The 23,126-nt window shown below is 44.9% G+C and overlaps 1 protein-coding gene across 1 annotated transcript in view; it reads right to left on the reverse strand.

Moving 5' to 3' along the window:
* LOC143768724 (embryonic protein UVS.2-like) overlaps positions 1–23,126 on the reverse strand; it is an 85,587-nt gene that overhangs the window by 48,484 nt on the left and 13,977 nt on the right. The window contains exons 3-4 of the mRNA XM_077257381.1: positions 19,960–20,138; positions 12,150–12,231 (exon numbers count right to left, since the gene is read on the reverse strand). Coding sequence (XP_077113496.1) covers positions 12,150–12,231; positions 19,960–20,138 — 261 coding nt within the window. The remainder of the gene's footprint in view (positions 1–12,149; positions 12,232–19,959; positions 20,139–23,126) is intronic.

The raw sequence follows: 23,126 nt of genomic DNA on the forward strand, positions 1-23,126 counted from the left end.
AGGGGTGGGCTTGATGTCACCTGACTACAGGGCAAGTGGGAAGAGCCGGGCACAGCACCAGAATTGGTGCATGTAATAGATGTGCCTTTTTTGGACAGCTGCAGGCTGCTATTTTTAGGCTGGGGGGTTAATATCTATGGCCCTTTACCAGCCTGAGAATACCAGCCCCCAGCAGTCAGCTCTAGCAAGGCTGGTTGTCAAAAATGGGGGGACCCCATGCCGTTTTTTTTAATTATTTCTTTAAATCATTAAAAAAACAGATGTGGCGTCTGAGAAAGACAAAAAGAGAGTGGACCCTCTGGGTCATGGTACCGACGCACCCAGGGGCGAGCGAACCCGGGATGCAAACCCCTATACAGAGATAGTTGGGACCAGGCCCGAGGGGCACAGGTACCGTAAAAGCCGGTACCAAGAGGGGCGGCTCTTGGAAGAGAAAGGAGGACGGGAGAATGGAGAGAATAGTAACGGGACTGAAGGGAAGGAAGCGGGAAAAGCAAGGAATGGACTAGAGGAGGCAGGGCTGAAAGGACGGAGGGAGACAAGAGGTTAAACACGGAAAGAAGCCTGTGAGGGCTGACCAGTCAGGCACAGACAAGAATCAGAATCAGACAGGGCCTGAACTGGGTACAAAGTGCACACAATAATCAGGCGCCTCCATTCTGGAGGACAGGCCAGATATAGCCCAAGGAACTACCTGATTGGAGAACCCAGGAGTGCGGAAGGGGTTAAGAAGGGGAAAGAGCGCGCGCCCGTGTCCTAAGGCGCATGTGCGGAGCAGAGACAGGACAGAGGAAGGAGGAAGTGCGGACACCACGCCGCAATCCCCGAGCAGCAGGAGAAGGAACCGGGGAACCGGCGCGATGCTGAGACCGGCGAGTAGAGACGTCGTGAGAGGAGCTGACAGGGGAAGCGGCCGCAGCATCAGGGAAGGCCGGTATAACAGTACCCCCCCTCCTAAGACTCCCCTTCCGAGGTTGGCCAAGAATCTTCTCAGAATCCGTGGAGCGTTAACGTTCTCCCTAGGCTCCCAAGACCTCTCCTCAGGACCAAACCCCTTCCAATCAATAAGATAGAAGACTCTTCCTCTAACTTTCTTCATGGCTAGAATATCTCTTACTTCAAAATCCTTGTCAATGCCAAAAGGCTGAGGGGAGTCAAGCAGTGCTGGACAAAATCGATTAAGGATGAGAGGTTTCAGTAGTGAGACATGGAAGGCGTTAGGGACTCGGGGCGAAGCCGGCAACCTCAATTTATAGGTCACGTTGTTAATACGTCCCAAAATCTCGAAGGGACCGATGTAACGAGGACCCAACTTGTAAGAAGGGATTTTCAAACGGATATGTTTGATCGAAAGCCAGACTTTGTCACCAGGATGGTACGGTGGAAGATCTCTCGTCCTCTTGTCAGCGTGTCTCTTCATCTGGGCAGCAGCCCGTACAAGCGCCTCCTTGGTCTCTCTCCAAATTAGGGAAAACTCAGAAGAAAGAGCATCCGCTGCAGGCACTCCAGAAGGAGAAGGCATAGGAAGAGGTACTCCCGGGTTCAGACCAGAGACCACAAAGAATGGAGACTTAGAAGTAGCCTCGCTAGGATGATTATTATGGGCAAACTCAGCCCAAGGAAGAAGAGTCACCCAATTATCGTGATGAGCGTTGGTAAAGTTGCGTAGGTAGGAAGTCAAAATTTGATTTATCTGTTCCACTTGCCGTTGGTCTGAGGGTGATAGGCGGAGGAGAAATCCAGCAATATGCCTAAGAGCTTACAGAGTGCTCTTCAGAACTTAGAGATAAATTGAACCCCCCGATCAGACACGATTCGTAGAGGAAGTCCATGTAATCTGAAGATCTGATGGATGAAAATTCTTGCCAATTCAGGAGCCGAAGGTAATCCAGGCAGGGGAATGAAATGGGCCATCTTGGAGAACCGGTCCACCACCACAAGGATGGTTGTACACCCAGAAGAGCGGGGTAGATCTGTAACGAAATCCATGGCTATTTGTTGCCAAGGATCTTCGGGAACGGGTAATGGATGCAAGAGACCAGAAGGCAATACTCTAGGTACTTTGTTTCTAGCACAGGTCAACAGGTCATGCAGGAGGCTACAAAATCAGAAGCATCTTGTCGGAGAGACGGCCACCAATAATACCGGGAGAGAAGAGCAAGAGTCTTCTTGGTACCGACATGTCCAGCAATCTTGGAAGAATGTCCCCAATGCAATACCTCTGTTCTCTTGTCACACGGGATGAAATTTCTGCCAGGAGGAACAGAGAGGAGATTTGAGGGAGCTACCATGATGATTTTGGCAGGATCAATAATATGTGAAGGACCCTCTTCCGTCTCGGGAGATTGCAAGGACCGGGAAAGCCATCCGCTTTAGAATTCTTGTCTCCAGGTCGAAAATGAAGTTTAAAATCAAAACGAGAAAAGAACAAAGACCATCTGGCTTGCCTGGAATTGAGTCTCTGAGCGGATTGAATGTAGGCTAGGTTCTTGTGGTCTGTGAAAATAACAAAGGGGTGAATGGCCCCCTCTAAGAGATAACGCCACTCCTGTAGAGCCATCTTTATAGCCAGCAATTCTCGGTCTCCAATTGAATAATTGCATTCCGCGGGAGAAAATGACTTCGAGAAGAACCCACAAGGAGCCAGACGACCAGAGAGAGATCTTTGGGAGAGAACCGCCCTGGCTCCCGAAGAGGAGGCATCTACCTCAAGGAGGAAGGGTCTGCTGGTTACAGGCTGATGAAGAACAGGAGCTGAAGAAAAGGCCTGTTTTAAGGAGAGAAAGGCGTCCTCAGCCTCCGGAGGCCAAACGTTATGTTTCGCTCCTTTCTGGGTAAGAGCGACGAGAGGCTTGGTTACTGAAGAGAAATGCGGAACGAACTGTCTGTAATAGTTACCGAAGACCAAAAATCGTTGGATGGCCTTAACTCCAATAGGGCGGGGCCATTTGAGTACAGCAGACAATTTCTCAGGGTCCATCTCCAACCCCATGTCAGAAATAATATATCCCAAGAAGGGCAAGGAAGTTTGTTCAAACAAACACTTCTCGATCTTCGCGTAGAGACGATTCTCCCGAAGTCGTTGTAGGACCAGATGAACACTTCTCCTGTGAGAGGATAAATCAGGCGAAAAAATAAGGATGTCATCCAGGTATACCACTACGCAAGAATACAGTAAGTCGCGGAAGATGTCATTCACAAACTCCTGGAAGACCGCTGGTGCATTACAGAGACCAAAGGGCATGACCGGGTATTCATAATGACCATCACGAGTGTTAAAGGCGGTCTTCCACTCGTCTCCAGCGCGAATTCGGACCAAGTTATAGGCTCCTCGCAGATCTAGTTTGGAAAAAATTCGGGCTCCTCTCAATCGGTCGAAAAGTTCAGGAATCAACGGTAGAGGATACCTATTCTTGACCGTGATGGCGTTCAGACCTCGATAGTCAATACAAGCCCGAAGGGATCCATCCTTCTTCCGGACAAAGAAAAAAAACGGCTCCAGCTGGGGAGGAGGACTTTCAGATGAAACCCTTGGCTAAATTCTCTCGGATGTATTCTGACATGGCTGAAGTCTCTGCCGAAGACAAAGGATAGGTTCTTCCCTTGGGAAGAGAAACTCCAGGAATTAGCTCAATAGGGCAGTCCTAGGTACGATGTGGAGGAAGGGACTCTGCCTCCTTTTTATCAAAGACATCGGCAAACGAGTGATAGGCCGAAGGGATACTTGAAAGATTGACAGATGCTAGAGGAAGACCTGGACGGAAGACGGACAGGAAACAACGTTCATGACAACCAAGACCCCAGCAAAGTATTTCTCCAGAGCGCCAATCAAGAACAGGCTCGTGCGACCTGAGCCAGGGTAGACCCAAGAGCAGAGCATGGGATAGATTGGGCAAAACATAAAATGCAATCTTCTCCCGGTGTAGAGCACCAATCTGCATCTCCAACTCGAGAGTAACCATTTTAATAGGAACAGGTAAGGGTTTGCCATCTACTGCAGAAATTAGATGCAGAGTCTCAAGAGTTACAACCGGTATCCGAAACTTGTTCACCTCCTCCTCTCGAATGAAATTACCAGCCGCACCCGAGTCCACATACGCCTCCACAGATCTACGCTCAAGAACTAAAAAAATCAAAGCTGAAATAGTTAGGGGTAGAGAGGGATTTGGGTCACCTAGGAAGGCCTCTCTTACCTGACCTAGGTGGAGGAGTTTCCCAGCCTCTCTGGACAGGAACACAGGAAATGATTAACCCCTCCGCAGTAGAGACACAAGCCTTGTGCCAACCTCTCCCTGCGTCGCTGTTCTGACAACCTAAGTCGATCCACCTGCATAGGCTCAGGGGCGGGTGAAGCGGAAGCCTTGATCGGAGGAGAACCTGGTACCAAATTAGTCCTGAAGGATCTTCTCTCCCTGACTTGCTCCCGAGTGCACTCCTGGAAACGTAAATAAATACGCATAGCCAGGGATATGAGATCCTCCAAGGTAGTAGGGGTATCCCGACCAGCGAACTCATCCTTAATCTTAGACGAGAGCCCTCTCCATAAAGCCCCTACCAATGCCTCATTATTCCACCCGAGCTCAGAGGAAAGTGTCCGGAAGCAGATAGCGTATTGCACAACAGTAAGGTTTCCTTGTTGCAGGTTAAAGAGGGACTCGGTGGTAGAAGCCACCCTACCTGGCTCATCAAAGACCTTACGAAATGTGTCCAGGAAAACCTGTATACTGGCAACTACCGGGTCATCCCGCTCCCACAGAGGATTTACCCAAGACAGAGCCTCTCCCTCGAGATGAGACACAATAAAGGCCACCTTAGCACGATCTGAGGGATATTGCTGGGGCAGGAGCTCGAAGTGTAGACGGCACTGATTCAAAAAACCCCGACACAATTTGGGATCACCGCCATATCTAGGGGGCTTTCCCAAACGAGGAGGAGGAAGGGGTACAGGATCACGATGAGAGACAGAAGCGGCGGCCGCTGACTGTAGAGAAAGTAGACGGTCGTCGACGGACACCATGTAGGAAAGAATATGGGACTGGGTATCTCGCTGCTGTGCGAGCTGCTGCTGGAGTCCTGCCAGTAAAGGGGCGTTACCAGGATCTGAAGTCTGTAGAGCTGTTAACCGAGAGTCCATAGACTTCATAACAGACATGATTCGGGTCTGATTCTCACGTAAGAACAGCAATTCTTTCTGCACTGCTGCAGAGGCACCAGCGGGGTCCATGGCCTGATTATACTGTGATGTCTGAGAAAGACAAGAGAAAAGAGAGTGGACCCTCTGGGTCACGGTACCGACGCACCCAGGGGCGAGCGAACCCGGGATGCAAACCCCTATACAGGGATAGTTGGGAGCAGGCCCGAGGGGCACAGGTACCGTAACAGCCGGTACCAAGAAGGGCGGCTCTTGGAAGAGAAGGGAGAGGGAGGACGGGAGAATGGAGAGAATAGTAAAGGGACTGAAGGGAAGGAAGCGGGAAAAACAAGGAATGGACTAGAGGAGGCAGGGCTGAAAGGACGGAGGGAGACAAGAGGTTAAACACGGAAAGAAGCCTGCGAGGGCAGACCAGTCAGGCACAGACAAGAATCAGAACCAGACAGGGCCTGAACTGGGTACAAAGTGCACACAATAATCAGGCGCCTCCATTATGGAGGAGAGGCCAGATATAGCCCAAGGAACTACCTGATTGGAGAACCCAGGAGCGCGGAAGGGGTTAAGAAGGGGAAAGAGCGCGCGCCCGCGTCCTAAGGCGCATGTGCGGAGCAGAGACAGGACGGAGGAAGGAGGAAGCGTGGTGGACACCACGCCGGAATCCCCGAGCAGCAGGAGGAGGAACCGGGGAACCGGCGCGATGCTGAGAGCGGCGAGTGGAGACGCAGTGAGAGGAGCTGACAGGAGAAGCGGCTGCAGCATCAGGGGAAGGCCGGTATGACAACAGCGTTGGGGCCCCTCTATTCTTGATAATAGATAATAGATAATAAGCAGGAGCGACTGATGAATACTCCCATCATCCGCTCCTGCTCTCACTGTTATTAGTTGCAGCAGGTGTAGGATGATGGGAGCAGTTGTCCCATCAGCTGAGACCAGTGACTGGAGGTAAACTGTATGCCTCCGATTACAGCTGAGTGCTCACGCTGTCTTTTGACAGCGTTGGGAACCGCCGCCCTCTGATCGGCGGGGGTTTCCCCACCGATCAGAAGCAGTGTTTGCCACACTGTCATGCAAGTGGGAAGAGCTGGGCAAAGTTCCAGAATTGGTGCGTCTAATAGATGTGCCTTTTCTGGGCAGTTGCGGGCTGCTATGTTTAGGCTGGGAAGGGCCAATATCCATGGCCCCTTTCCAGCCTCCAGCTGTCTGCTTTAGAAATGCTGGTTGTCAAAAATGGGGGAACCACATGCCGTTATTTTTTAATTATTTAGTTATATAATTAAAAATACGGTGTGGGGACCTCTCTAATCTTGATAACCAACCTTGCTGAAGCTGACAGCTGAGCTGTGAGCTTTGCCTGGCTGATTATCAAAAATACAGGGGAACCCAAGCAGGGTTTTTTTAAATTATTTATTTACAGCGCAGGAGTGGCTGATGAATACTCCTATCTGCCGCTCCTGCTCTCACTGTTAATAGCAGAAGCAAGTGTCAGCTGATGGGAGCTATAGTTCCATCAGCTGACACCAGTGACCATAGGCAAACTTTTTACTTCCGATCACAGCTGAGCGCTCAGGCTGTCTTCTGACAGCATGGGAACGATGACTCTCTGACCGGCGAGGATTATTTCACCGTTGATCAGAAGCGCTACGACAGTGTTTCCCACGCTGTCACGCAGCTTTTGTGCTGTGTATGTTTGGCTATACTTGGTGATTTAATTCATGAATATTGCAAATTTGGTGATTGTGAGCCAAACCAAACATTGAAATAGTCGCTCAGCTCTAATTTTGACATAACTTATTTATTTCTTCATCAGCATAGATGAATGACAATACTCAGTGGGGTGAAATGTGTGTCAAGGTGCCTGTGCGCCCCCTACTGTACTTGTTTTTGCTCTTGTCATATACCATGTCTCAAGGTATTGTCTATATATGATGCTTATTTCTATTATCACCATTGAGACCACCTCCAGTCAGTGTTAATGGTGTTAAATGTGTTCCCCAAGGTTTTGTTTATACATGTTGGAATTGCATATTGATATTTCCTTTGCATGCTCTGCTGCACTGACCCTAATGCCCTTCATAATATTATATCTTATATTGCAGAGGACCATAATACATATTTAATGACAATATATTTTTTAAGTGACATATGGTAAACATTACCAATCAGGATCATAGTTATAGGGGACTCTTTATGCCTCTTACTTTATTGAGTATATATAACCATTATCGTCCCTATATACAGTGGGGAAAGTATTTAGTCTGCCACCAATTGTACAAGTTCTCCCTTTTAAAAAGATGACAGAGGCCTGTAATTGACATCATAGGTAGACCACAACTATGACAGTCAAAATGAGGATCCAAGAAGTATCGTTTCTCCTTGCATAGAGTGAAATGATAAGGATGTCGAGGTGAGGAGACTTAAAGCTGCAATGCTCCTCTGGGAAATATGCAAATTGTCTCTTCAGAGAGGAAGAGGACTAGAACTCTAGCGCCACCTATTGGAAGTAGCAATCCTAACAGTCAATGTCGACCCTTTAACGAGCCTTGTCACATGACTTAGGATAATAGCCAAACCTGGTTTGGCAATTATCCTAAGTCATGTGACAAGGCTCGTTAAAGGGTCGACATTGACTGTTAGGATTGCTACTTCCAATAGGTGGCGCTAGAGTTCTAGTCCTCTTCCTCTCTGAAGAGACAATTTGCAGTCAAAATGAGAAAACAAAGACTGAAAATCACCTTGTCTTACTTGGCAAGATTTATTTTGCAAATTATGGTGGAAACTAGGTATTTGGTCACCTAAAAACATACAAGATTTATGGCTCTCACAGACCTGTAACTTCTTCTTTAAGAGGTTCCTCTGTCCTCCACTCATTACCTGTAGTAATGGCACCTGTTTGAACTTGTTGTCAGTATAAAAGACACCTGTCCACAACCTCAAGCTGTCACACCCCAAACTGCACTATGGTGAGGACCAAAGAGCTGTCGAAGAACACCAGAAACAAAATTGTAGCCCTGCACCAGTCTGAGAAGACTGAATCTGCAATAGTCAAGCAGCTTGGCGTGATGAAATCAACTGTGGGAGCAATAATAAGAAAATGGAAGACAAACAAGACCACTGATAATCTCCTTTGATCTGGGGCTCCACGCAAGATCTCAAACCGTGGGGTCAAAATGATCGGTGAGCAAAAATCCCAGAACCACACGGTGGACCTAATGAATGACCTGCATAGAGCTGGGACCACCGTAACAAAAGCTACCATCAGTAACAAACTACACCACCAGGGACTAGATCCTGCAGGGCCAGATGTGTCCACCTGCTTAAGGCAATACATGTTCGGGCCTGTCTGAAGTTTGCTAGAGAGCATTTGAATTATCCAGAAGAGCATTGGGAGAATGTCATATGGCCTGACAAAACCAAAGTAGAACAGGTAGAAACAAAACTCGTCATGTTTGGAGGAGACAAATTGCTTTGTTGCATCCAAAGAACACCATACCTACTGTGAAGCATGGGGGTGGCAATATCATGCTTTGGGATGGTTTCTCTGTAAAGGGACCTGAATGACTGATCTGTGTACATGAAAGAATGAATGGAACCATGTATCATGAGATTTTGAGTGCAAACCTCCTTCTATCAGCAAGGGCATTGAAGATGAAACGTTGATGGGTCTTTCAAGCATGATATTGATCCCAAGCACACCACCAGGGCAATGAAAGAGTGGCTTCGTACGAAGCATATGAAGGTCCTGGAGTGGCCTAGCCAGTCTCCAGATCTCAGTCACATAGAAAACCTTTGGAGGGAGTTGAAAGTCCGTGTTGCCCAGTGACAGGCCCAAAACATCACTGCTCTAGAGAAGATCTGCATGGAGGAATGGGCCAACATACCACCAACAGTGTGTGACAACCTTGTGAAGAGTTGCAGAAAACGTTTGACATCTGTCATTGCCAACAAAGTATATATGAACTTTTGTTAAAGGGAACCTGTCACCCCCAACATCAAAGATGAGCTAAGCCCACCGGCATCAGGGGTTTATCTACAGCATTCTGTAGTGCTGTTGATAAGCCCCTGATGTAACCTGAAAAAAGAGGTTAGATTATACTCACGCGGGCGATCCGATCCGATGGGCGTCGCGGTCCGGGGCCTCCCATCTTCATAGGATGACGCCCTCTTCTTGTCTTCACGCTGCGGCTCCGGTGCAGGCATACTTTGTCTGCCCTGTTGAGGGAAGAGCAAAGTACTGCAGTGTGCAGGCGCCGGGAAAGGTCAGAGAGGCCCAGCGCCTGCGCACGGCAGTACTTTGCTTTGCCCTCAACAGGACAGACAAAGTACACCTGAGCCGGAGCCGCAGCGTAAAGACAAGAACAGGATGTCATCCTATGAAGATGGGAGGCCCCTTACCACGACACCCATCGGATCAGACCGCAGCAGGACCGCCCCTAGGTGACCTAACCTCTTTTTCTCATCTTTCAGGATACAACGGGGCTTATCTACAGCATTACAGAATGCTGTTGATAAGCCCCTGATGCTGCTGTGCTTAGCTCACCTTTAATTTTGGGGCTGACAGGTTCCCTTTAATGACCAAATACTTTTTTTCTACCATAATTTGCAAAATAAATCTGGCCAAATTAACCAAGGTGATTTTATGAATTTGTTTTCTCATTTTAACTCTCATAGTTGTGGTCTACCTATGAAGTCAATTACAGGCATCTCTCATCTTTTTAAGTGGGAGAACTTGCACAATTGGTGGATGACTAAATACTTTTTCCCCACTGTATGTTTTTAGTCGTACTTCTTTCCTGCCATATCTTGTATAGTGTTGTTTGTTATTTATGATGTAATAAACTGTACATTATTTTTTTATTTTGCACCATATTTGTTGTTTTTTCCTTCACAACTCAAGTGAGCTTTATGCATTAACTGCTGTTAGATACCCGTAGAGGAGGATTTGAAGAAACCCCTTTTGATCTTATATCTTATGTTTAGTGCTTGTTCAGATTCTGAGTCCATTTCATACACTACACTCGAAATGTAGCATACATGTGTAGGGAAGTGGTATTTACATTGTTTCTTTTTCTCCCCAACCACTGTTTGTATATATTGCATATCATTAATATGTTCATACATGGTGGTACTGCTACACATAAAGTGTATTACCACTGTGTATAAGAGTACTGCTACACCTTATGTGTATTGCTCTGTCTTAATGTATAATATGTGTCATGCACACTGTTTGTTAGGGAAAGCAAGTACCCCGGGCCAGTTTTGTGTTAGGGGAGTAGTATCCCTAGTTAGCCACTAGATGGGGGCATCATAGTAAATAGTTAACATAGGAGGGGCACGGTGGGAATAATGTAGTGAGGGCTTCCTGTTTTAGTCAGTCGCTGCGAGGGCGCCCATGAGCTCAGGAGGGCTGTCTATCCCAGGGCACATCGCGCGCCCATAAAGTTTTCCCAGAAGTGTGAGCCCAGCTTACAGGATCCAGAGGGCCGAATAGTTATAGCACACACATCAGCAACATTGACGGTGCAGAATTAGTGGGGTCTGCAGTTGTCATAAGAAGGAGAATCTAAGCAGCACGGGACCAGGTCACACAAGATGTGGCAAATCTTTGCATGGGCAGCGGTTTTCAGATCCGTGGTGAAAAGGTGGCGAACACCCCCACAGTAGGCAAGTGTACAGGACAGTGAGTACGTTAAGGGACCGAAAGATGCGGTCCGTCCCAGGGACACGCTTAGAATACAGTACGTGAGCGAAGGCAAGGGAAAGTGGAAGCATTGTCTGATGAGAATTCCTGTGTGTGTATTGAATATGCCCTGGATGAAGTGCTGAGTAAAAGAGTTGATGCTGAGAAGTTGAAACCGGACTGTGACTCTTATTTTGTGGAACTGTCTGGGAGGAATACATCCCCATACCGGGCAAGTCCAGATTGCATTGAGGAACAGCACCGAGGTACTCAGAAAGGTACTCAGTTTGTATGGAGGGGGAAGGCCAGAGAGTGATAGAGGGATTGCTATCAGCCATGACTACAGCCCTGGCTCCCCCATCCTACACATGTACGTAACATGTTGGGAAAGTGTTGAATACAGCATTTCAGCCCTTTCATATTTGTTTTATGTTTAACCATTGGATGTCAATTTGGTAGTGTTCTTGTGACTCTGTTATGTTGAATTACATAATTTCTGCTCAGTTTAGGCTGCTGATTACATGGTGTTACATTTCTCTTAAGCTTATTTTAGTTAAAAGCCGATTTTGAGGGCTTGTTTGCAAAAGTAGGCAAAATAATCATCCATCCAACACACTACAGGGGAACTTCTACCTAGCACCTTGGCAATGAGCCTCATGGTCCAAAGTCCTTGAAAGAATTTACCCAGCATTTAACCCCTTGTTGCCTGCTACATAGCAATGCTTGAAAAAGACTCAGGATTGGGTCAAAACGTTGCTTGCTTTCTGCTGTCTTCCAAATCATTATTTTTTGCTACATTTCTAGTGTGGTGACTACTGTAAATAAAACTCTTCATATTTTGCATTCACCTATGAGTACAGCTGTCTTTTCAACCACCATCATGCTTCAAAGTTGGCATGTGGTCTTTATGGTAAGCCATTACTTTAGCGGTTTCCTCACTCTTGGTGCCATGAATGGTGACTAAACACTTTCGCTTTTAAACCAAAACATTGACTCACAATTATCAGTCTATTTGTACCATTAAACAAAAATTTTACTTTTAATGCCTTACACCTTTAAATAATCGTATGATTTTGATTCATAACACTTAGCTGCTACTTACTTTTTTGATATTCATGTAATTTGGAAGGGTATAGTTATTTCTTCATGTTTTCTTAACATCTGTTTACTTTTTTCGAGACAAAAACACTACTTTTTGAACTCTACTGTTATTTGTTAATACAAATTGGAACAAACTACACAAATGTTACATAGAAAGAAACGTATAATTGAAAGAGGGTGTACTTATTTTTTTACTATGCAAAAGATGCAGGGTATTACCTGGGATAGTGCATCACTGAACCATAGTCATACTCCAAACCCAAATTATTAGTGGCATACTTATCAAAGTTGACCAAATTCCCTGCATAAGAAAAAAAAAAGATACTTTCTTACAACTAATAAAAAGTGGCAAATTAAGGCTAGTTTCACATTTGCGTGCGATCGGGAGGGCTGCGGATGGCAGCATACTTCCTCCCTTTTTCCTCCTTGAAGCTCCACCTATGCTCCGCCTACTTCTCCATGCATCCTTCGTTGCCCTGCGTACATATCTTTAACATTGGGTACATAGGGATGTGCATTGTATGCAGATGCATCCGCATGCGGCAATTTGACGTGTGCCGTGACCGCACGGAAACGCAAAATTTTGCGTTTACGTGCTGTCGCCACACACATCAAATCGCCGCATGCGGATGCATCCACATACAAGGCACGTCCCTGTGTACCCAATGTTAAAGATAGATACGCAGGACGCATGCAGAGTAGGCAGAGCGTAGGTGGAGCTTTAAGGAGGAAGTACACAGCCATCCGCAGCCCTCCCGACCTCAAATGTGAAACCAAATTAAGATGAGAAAGGAAAAAATTATATTATCCTTGGTGTTAAGCTAATAATAATAATAATAATAATAATAATCTTTATTTATATAGTACCACCATATTCCGCAGCGCTTTACAGTTTAACAGTTTCAAACACAAGTCATAAGTAACAACGCTAACAATACAATAATTAAAGCACAATAAGACGACCCTGTTAGTGAGAGCTTACAATCTACAATGAGGTGGGGGAGATACAAAGTACAGGAGCTTACTTGAAATGATGTATTTACAATGATGGTCCAGCCATTCTGAGGGAGTGGGGGATAGATGAAGATAGTGAATGGGCTACACACGCACCCTTACACATAAAATGACTGATTAGAGAACGTGATAGGCCGATCTGAACAAACACCGTATGTATATAGGGCACGCCTAAAACTATGCAAATTGTGAATGGTCCTAATTTCTTGGGGTAGAGCATTCCAGAGGATGTGCGCAGTGCAAGAGAAGTCTTGGAGATGGGAGTAGGAGGTACGGATTAGTGCAGAGGTTAGTCGAAAGTCATTTACAGAGCACAGCGGTCGGTTAGGCCGATAGATAGAAATAAGGGAGGAGATGTAAGGGGGTGCCACACTGTGGAGAGCTTTGTGGGTGAGAACAAGTACTTTGAATTGGATCCTATAATGAATGGGCAGCCAGTGTAATGACTGGTGAAGAGCGGCTGCATCTGAATATCGATTAGTCAGGTAGATGACCCTGGCTGCTACATTAAGGATAGACTAAAAAGGGGAAAGTTGAGTGAGGGGAAGGAAAATGAATAGAGCACTACAGTAGTCCAGGCAGGAATGGATCAATGCGACAGTGAGGGTTTTTGTTGTTTCCATGGTGAGAAAAGGGCGGATTCTAGAGATGTTCTTTAGGTGTAAGTGACACAAGCGGGCAAGAGATTGTATGGGAAATGAAGGAGAGATTGGTGTCAAACGTGACACCCAGACAGCGTGCCTGCTGCCGGGGTGTTATTATGGTGCCACCCATGGAGAGGGAAATGTCAGATTTAGGGAGTTTAGTAGATGGTGGGAGCAGAAGGAGTTCAGTTTAAGAGAGGTTGAGTTTCAGATAGAGGGCAGACATGATGTCGGAGACTGTGGATAGAACGTCACTGACGTTCTGTAGTACAGCGGGAGTAAGGTCAGGGGATGACATATAAAGTTGTGTGTCATCAGCACAAAGATAGTATTGAAAGCCAAATCTGCTGATGGTCTGTCCAATTGGGGCTGTGTAGAGAGAGAAGACAAGTGGGCCAAGGACTGAGCCCTGATGTACCCCGACAGTGAGAGGAAGAGGGGACGAAGTGGAGCCAACGAATGATACACTGAAGGAGAGGTCAGAAAGATAGGGTGAGAACCAGGAGAGGCCTTTGTCCTTAATGCTTAGTGACTGGAGCCTAGAGAGTAGGAGATGGTGGTCAACAGTGTCAAAAGCTGCAGAGAGGTCGAGAAGAATGAGTAGAGAGTGATCACCATTACACTTTGCTGTCAGAAGATCATTGGTCACTTTGATGAGTGCAGCTTCTGTCGAATGTAGGGGGTGGAAGCTGGACTGTAAAGTGTCCAGAAGGGAGTGAGTGGAGAGGTAACGGGTAAAGCGGGAGTAGACCAGGCGCTCCAAGAGTTTAGAGATGAGGGGGATGTTGGAGACTGGTCTGAAGTTATTTGTGCTGGATGGATTGAGAGAGGGTTTCTTTAATAATGGAATAATGATAGTGTTTGAAGGGGGATGGGAAGATGCCCAAGGAGAGGGAGAGATTAAAGATTGTAATTAGGTGAGTTGTGATGACTGGAGATAGCAACTGGAGGACATGTGAGGGAATGGGGTCAATTGTGCATGTAGTCAGACGAGAAGAAGAGAGGAGCCTGGAGACTTCTTCTTCTGTGATGGGGTCAAATGTGGAGAGTGAGCCAGGGGAAATGCAGGGAGGGATGGGAGTTACAGCACTTAGTGTCTGGGAGCGGATTTCCTGTCAGATATTATCCATTTTCTCTATAAAGTGGGAGGCCAGGTCATCAGCACAAATGTCTGTGATAGGGGCTTGTGCTTTTTGGCCTGAGGAGGGAGTGAAAGGTGTCAAAAAGTTTCTTGGAGTTGTTGGATAGTAAGGAGATCAGCGTGGTGTAGTAGGTCTGTTTGGCGAGGTGAAAGGCAGAGTTATAGGTTCTTAACATAAATTTGAAGTGGATGAATTCTTCTGGTTTGCGAGTTTTCCTCCATAAGCATTCAACACTTCTAGAGCATTGCTGGAGAAGCAGAGATTGTGATGTGAGCCAGAGCTGTTTTACTCTGTGCTTGGAGGTTCTGAGGGTGAGGGGCGCTACTTGGTCCAGGGTGCTTCTGAGAGTGTCATTGTAGTGGTGAACAGCCTGATCAGGACAGGAAAAAGAGGAGATTGGGGACAGCGATGAGTGTAAGGAGTCTGAAAGTATGTGAGAGTTAATGGTGTGTAGATTTCTTAATGTGTAGTAGGTAGGAGTGTGCTGGGGTGGGGGAGGGATTGTGAGCGTGAAGGAGTGAATGTTGTGGTCAGAGAGGGGAAGCGGTGAGTTATCTAGGTAGGAGATTGAGCAGAGCCGGGCGAAGACCTGGTCAAGGGTGTTACCGTCTTTGTGTGTTTCAGAGGTTGAGAGCTGTGGGAGGCCGAGAGAAGTGGTCAGTGATAGAAGCTGGGATGCAGATGTTGGAGTGGGGCTGTTTATGGTGATGTTGAAGTCTCCCAGGATAAGGGTTGGGAGTTCTGAGGACATGATGTGCACAGCCAGGCTGAGAAGTGGTCAAGGAACTGGCTGGGCGATTCTGGAGCCAATAAATGACTGCTACTCTGAGGGAGAGGGGACGGAAGAGCCTGATGGTGTGGACCTCAAAAGAAGGGAATGAGAGTGATGGAACTAGGGGGATGACCCGGAAGGTGCATTGTGGGGACAGGAGTATGCCGACGCCACCACCAGGTCTGTTTGTGGGTCTGGGGGAATGGGAGAATTGTAGGCCACCATGGGAAATGGCAGCAGGGGAGACAGTGTCAGAATCCTGAATCCAGGTTTCAGTGAGGGCCAACAGATTCAGAGAGTTGTTCAGAAAGTAATTGTGCAGAAAAGGAAGTTTGTTACATAAAGCCCATGGATTCCAGAGGCACAATTAAAAGAAGGATAAGAAGGAGTACAAGTAATATTAATAACATTAGCGTGGTTTTGATACGAGGTAGGATAGAGGTTGAGGTAGGGGATGGTGGACCAGGGTTGGGGGAGATATCCCCCGAAATCAGAAGGAGTAGGAGGATAAAGAGCAAGTAGGTATTGGAATTGTTTGAAGTTTTTTTTGTGCAATGTGTTTGGGCAAGATGGGCTGAGGTTTTTCAGGAAGGTGAAAAGTGCATGGGAGCAGTACATGGAAGAGGGAAGTATAGAGAGGCTGATGTGTATGAGTCGTGGTGGAGGGGTGAAGGGACAGTGAATGTGTATGGCAACGGAACACAGGATGATAGAAATAAAGCGCATGGATAAATGGGATGCTTGCGTGTACCCCCACATGCCTGTACCCCTAAGGATGATTCTAAATTTATAGACCTCAATCCAGGCTCAGGAGAGATGGATTGTAGGAACTGGTTGGGGATAATTTGGCAGCTGGGGCCAGCACACCAGGGGGTGGTTAGATGATCAAAGACATTGGGCCTGGCTTCATCTATTTGCTATAGCACCTTCCACCAGATAACATCCCAGTCTGATAACTGATCCCAGTCATGGATATGCAACAGTGAGTATTAAGTACAATGCAGCAAATGAATAGCTACACTCTAGCTACACTCTGCTCAAACTTTATGATAGATCAACAAAGTGGACCATGTCTTTTTATTTTAAAACTCTGTATCTTAAATAACTAATCCTAGTCAAGCAAGTTCCAAAACATACATACAGTCATGGCAGAAAGTGTTGACACCCTTGAAGTTGTTCCAGAAAATTAAGCATTTCTCCCTGAAAATTATTGCACTTACACGTTTTGTTATACACATGTTTATTTCCTATGTGTGTATAGAGACAACACAAATAAACTGAGAAGAAAAGGAAAATAGAACATCATTTCACACAAAGCCCCAAAAAATGTCTGGACAAATTGTTTGCACCCTAAACTTAATATTTGGTTGCACACCATTTGCAATAAATAACTGCAATTAATCGCTTTCTATAACCATCTACACTCTTGCATGTCTCAAATGGAATTTTGAACCACTCTTTTTTTGCAAACTGCTGCAAGTCTCTCATACAGTATTTGAAGGGCGATTTCTCCCAGCAGAAATTTTAAGATCTCTCTAGAGGTGTTCAATGGGATTTAGATCCAGAATAATTGCTTGCAAACTCTCCAGCGTTTTGTTTCCATCCATTACTGGGTGCTTCTTAAGGCCCCGTCTCACATAGCGAGATCGCTAGCGAGATCGCTGCTGAGTCACAAGTTTTGTGACGCAACAGCGACCTCAGTAGCGATCTCGCTATGTGTGACACGTACCAGCGATCAGGCCCCTGCTGTGAGATCGCTGGTCGTGTCGGAATGGCCTGGACCTTTTTTTGGTCGTTGAGGTCCCGCTGACATCGCTGAATCGGTGTGTGTGACACCGATCCAGCGATGTCTTCACTGGTAACCAGGGTAAACATCGGGTTACTAAGCGCAGGGCCGCGCTTAGTAACCCGATGTTTACCCTGGTTACCAAAAAAAACAAACAGTACATACTCGCCTTTCGGTGTCCAGGTCCCTTGCCGTCTGCTTCCTGCTCTGACTGAGTGCGGCCGTACAGTGAGAGCACATCACAGCACCGCTGACGTCACCGCTGCGCTCTGCTCTCACTTTACGGCGGCACTGTCAGAGCAGGAAGCAGTCGGCAAGGGACCTGGACACCGAAAGGCGAGTATGTAGTGTTTGTTTTTTTTGGTAACCAGGGTAAACATCGGGTTACTAAGCGCGGCCCTGCGCTTAGTAACCCGATGTTTACCCTGGTTACCAGGTGCTGCAGGGGGACTTCGGCATCGTTGAAGACAGTTTCAACGATGCCGAAGTCGTTCCCCTGATCGTTGGTCGCTGGGGAGAGCGGTCTGTGTGACAGCTCCCCAGCGACCGCACAACGACTTACCAACGATCACGGCCAGGTCGTATCGCTGGTCGTGATCGTTGGTAAATCGCTATGTGAGACGGGGCCTTTAAAGTATGTTTGAGGTCATTGTCCTGCTGGAAGACCAATGACCTAGGGCGAAAAGCCAGCTTTTGGACACTGGGCACTGCATTGAAACCCCAAATGCACAATTTTGGCTTTTTTCATTATCTACACATTTTTTAGTCCCTTATTATTAGAAATCATAAATGGAACTGTTGTTCTAGCAGGAGGTATTACATTGGGGTCTAATGAGTCACCTTTGGTCCTATTATACTCTTTGATTTTAAGTCTAGTATAATTATTACTATTGTTGCTATGTTGTGTGCACACTTTTAATGTATTTTTTCTATTGCTATTGCTGCTTGTATTAATAAAGGCATTTTAATTATTATTGGTTCTCAAGTGTTCAGACAGTTCTCCTCTCCTCCTTCTGCTCTCCAAGGTTAGTGTGGCACACACAGGCACGCAATGCAACCATCGAGTTAACGCTTCTCTTTTTATCAGGTTTCAGGTCTGATTTTCATATTGCCCACACCTGTTACTTGCTGAAGTTGAGTTTTAATGAGCATCCCATGCTTGAAACAAAGTTGTTTACCCACAAATTTGGAAAGGTGCCAACAAATTTTTGTGGCCAATTTTGGGGGGTTTGTGTTGTTCCAATACATGTAAAGGAAACAAACGTGTATAACAAAATGTGCAATTGCAATTAGAATTTTCTGTGAAAAATACTTAATTTTCTCAAACAATTTCAAGGGTGCCAAAACTTTTGACTGTATCTGGAATATCACAGCCAGTGACTGATGGACATATCTTAACTACTGTCATCATATATTATGCATGTTCGCTATTTCCATTAAAAAGATCTCTCTAGAAAACCATTCTTCAATACAATATTGGGTGGCTACTTTTAGTTTAGTTTTAGTTTAGTATATTTTGGTTTAGTTTTAGTTTTAGTTTTAGTTATTAAAGCCCCAGCAGAGGGATAGAGACAAGTGTCATGCAGTATTGCAACTTGCATTCAAAGGAGTTTTTTTTTCGGGAGAATAAAAATATTCACCATTGATTTCAATAGAAGTAGTGAAGCTTTTCAAATTTTATTCCACTAAATTTGCCAAATTTAGCCATGGAATCAGGAATCAGGAATCAAAAGTATTCCAAATTGTCCTGAAAATGTATATATGACTGAAGTTTCCAATTTCCCTTCCTTTTAATGAAATCTGCATTATTTTCCATTCCTCACACACTAATCTTCTTATCTGCTGAATCGTCACATAATATATGTATGTTTTTTTCAGTGTTTTATGGCTTTCTCTCCTCTTTTTGGCTAAGCCATAAGATGTGATGTCCTCTCACTATCCAGATTCACCACAAAATGGCTGCAGCTTTTCCTGCTTCATATGATGTGATATCTGAAAGGCATTTTAGGAAAGTCTGTTCAGTCATACCTGAGATCACGTGATTCTTTTCTGGCTGGAGCAATCTTCTGCAATGTGCAAAATAATGGTAATCATTATTTATTAAATATGTTCGAATTTGCTTGGTTCAGCAAATTCCTAAAAATTGAACAGAAAAATATTTAGAATTGAGAGTTCTCAGTGGTTGATACTTTTTAATGGGTAACTGAAAAGATGGTAACAAACTGCAAGCTTTCCAGACTACTCAGGTCCCTTCATCAGGCATAGACATAGAAGGGACCTGAGTAGTCTCGAAAGCTTGCAATTTGTTACCATCTTTTCAGTTACCCATTAAAAGGTATCAACCACTGAGGACTCTCAATTCTAAACATTTTTCTATCTACTGGCTAACACGGTACCCAGATATATATCTTTCCTATATAAAAATTGAACACCAATTTGATTAGAAATAAATTAATTCACACATCTCTGAATATAAGTAATGAGAGCACCTACTAATTCTTGAATATTATTCAATATGCACTAAAGTTTATGCTTATTTGAAGCTTATGTTGGGCAAATTAATTTAAATTTTTCCGCCATTGAGTAACTCACAGTGGAGAACCAGTTTCTTGCATAACCCATGATTTGAGTTACATATATTTTAGATTTATTTTAGAAGAAATCACAATACCTGTTGCAATATTTTTGGTTACAATGGTAATAAAGTTGTCACGGTCACTTCGTGAATGTTCATGCACAAATCCAATAACATGGGATAACTCATGTTGTATGATGCCTCTTAGCATGCAGGTATCCACTGATAAAACCACTTGTTGAGGACCTCCAAGTTTTCCCATGTAGGATGCACAACTGGAGGAGTTAAACAGAAATGTTGAATTAACCAGTAAAACTATGAAGTTAACTGTCAAGCTTAAAACCCTTAATGACCTAATATGTATAGTTATGTCATAGGTGGTGTCCCTCCCTCATGTCATATCAGCTGTCATGTGCCGGGAAAGATGCGGGCTCAGAGCTGGAGATCGCATCTTTCCTGACACATGACAGCTGATTCTAACAACTATCATGTGCCCCTAACAGACGCGGGTGGAATCGCCAACCACACGCTGCCATTAACATGTTATATGACACTCTAAATCACTGACAGCAGCACTTAACACAAGTGAAAACAAACCCTGCTATCGGTGCCCCTGTCAGATGATTGCATGCCGCCGATGAGTTGGCATGACAGCCGGGTGTCTGTAGAAGACCCCGGTGCTTTTCATTGCAGATAATGATGTCTGCTACACAAAGCACAAGCGATCTGATGATCGCAGCTTCAAGTCTCATAAGGCACTATTGAAGCAAGTAAAATGTCGAAAAAAAATGTAAAAAAAATATAAAAGTTCAAAACACCCTTTTAAAATAAAATATTAAAAAAATACACATATTTGGTATTGCTGCATAAATGACTGATCTATCAAAATAAATTGGAAAGTGAATAAATAGCAATGAACCTAAAACTTAACTTTTATTATCTCCAAAAATGAAAAAAAAACACACAAAAAAGTGCTAAACTCATACCACCAATGTGAAGGACAAAAAAATTACAATTACGAGACACACAAGGGAAAGGATATAAAAAAACTAGTACAAGAAATGGTCCTTTGTGTGGACCTTGATTTTTGATGGCTTGTATTAATCTGTGTCTTTATGATGTATCATACAACACAGCTTCAAATAAAGGTAAATACAATAGGTCCTTCCGAGTAGGAAAAAACAACAACCCACACCTTGCTTCACCTATATCAAGCCAAAACCAGTATATCAAATCACCATTAGGGATGCTGAATGGTGTACATTTTGCCCTATATATAACAGTGTTTTGTCGGGCACCAGACACTTATGCTTGCCCTTCACCTTATGGTTTGAGTACTGTCAGGCATCTTCAATCACCAATAGTATAGCTGACCTCAGTTGCTTAGGTCGATTTGAGATAAACTGTGTACCAGCATATAAATACTGCAGCATAAAATAGCAGAGGCCCAAAAGAACCAGGGATAAATCCAATCCAACAAATCAGCCAAATCACCTTATTAAAGGATGGAATACTCTGTTCCTCCTTTCCAATTATTTATAGGAAGATCGGCCCAAAACTCAAACTGGATATCCTCAGCATGATCACAGTTGTAGCATATGACCACACAACTGATATTTAACTGACAGGGCACCCATTGTAACACTCCAGTCACCCTGGGAGTAGTGCCACATTTTTTAGAAGAATATATCAAGCAAAATGGTTAGATCTCACCCATTTCTTGCTGAGACTATGTCAACTCTGCTCCGGGTGGGACTAAGTTATGGGGCACTGTTATGAAATGGCGTCTCCCGACACGTTTCATCCACTTATGGACTCATGAGGGGAGTTTAAACTGAACCAGCGGTGGCTGCCTTACCTTTTCCCCGCCCGTGTCCTTTAAATCGCTTAGGGCCGGAAGTGCGCCAGACGCTCATCACACATGTTGTGCGAATAACTTCCGGTATGTGGAACGCTTAGTTCCTGTATTGGAGCGCACGTACTGTGCGTGCACGAAAAATGCCAAGCTGCTATGTTTCTGATGCGCAGGCGCAGGACGTAATAGTCCGGACGTCGCCTAAGTGACGTGCCCTGTGATTCACAATGTGCCGATAAATGTCATGATGCCCCAGGAGCCCAAGGAGGCAAAATGTGGTGAGGACACTATATCCTCTAATATCGGAGACCCATGAATCTATTATTAATCCCATGTGTCATGTTCTGGACATCTGTTAAACCGCTATGGAGATATTGCCAGAGGCTCAACAACTTATGCCAGTCTGTAAAAGAACCCAAAATTCTGGGTATAATAAAAAGTATAACACACGAATCCATTGAACGAGGCTACTACTGCTGTCTCACAGTTAGATTGTCCCATTTATCCCTTATGACATGACACAGACTTTCTTCGAAAATATAAATATACCCCTAACTATGATAGCAGAAAGAAGGAAGAAGAGAAAATTTGATCAATAAGTGTTAAAAATATTAAGTTTGAGGAAAAACTGCAGTAGTAGCCTCATTCAATGGATTTGTGTGTTATACTTTTTTAGGTGAAGCAAGGGGTGGGCTGTTGTTTTTTCCTACTCGGAGGACCTATTATTTACCTTCATTTGAAGCTGTGTTGTATGATCTATATATATAATTGTCTAAGGGTTTTACTGTCTGTCTGTCCTGGAAATCCCGCGTCTCTGGACGAGGCCGCCTAGGCCTCGACCAATCAGCGATGGGCACAGCATGGCGACGATGATGTCATAAAGGTTGCCTCGACCAATCAGCGACGGGCACAGTCTGCCGCCAGGCCTCAACCAATCAGCGACGGGCACAGTATCGACGTAGATGCCATAATGGTTGCCATTTCGACGATGATGTCATAAAGGTTGCCTTGACCAATCAGCGACGGGCACAGTCTGCCGCGAATTCTGGAATCATCATTGTTCATATACTACGGGGACATGCATATTCTAGAATACCCGATGCATTAGAATCGGGCCACAGTCTAGTACATTATAAAGACACAGATTAATACAAGCCATCAAAAATCAAGGTCCCCACAAAGGACCATTTCTTTTACTAGTTTTTTATATCCTTTCCCTTGTGTGTCTCGTAAATGTAATTATTTTTGGTCTTCACATTGGTGGTATGAGTTTAGCACTTTTTTGTGTGTTTTTTTCATTTTTGGAGATAATAAAAGTTAAGTTTTAGGTTCATTGCTATTTATTCATCTAATTTTTTGAACTATATCCTGCTTTACACACGTATTATATGGGATATGGCAGGCTTTC

The sequence above is a fragment of the Ranitomeya variabilis genome, chromosome 1, assembly GCF_051348905.1.
Source record: "Ranitomeya variabilis isolate aRanVar5 chromosome 1, aRanVar5.hap1, whole genome shotgun sequence".
In the NCBI taxonomy this organism is placed as follows: domain Eukaryota; kingdom Metazoa; phylum Chordata; class Amphibia; order Anura; family Dendrobatidae; genus Ranitomeya; species Ranitomeya variabilis.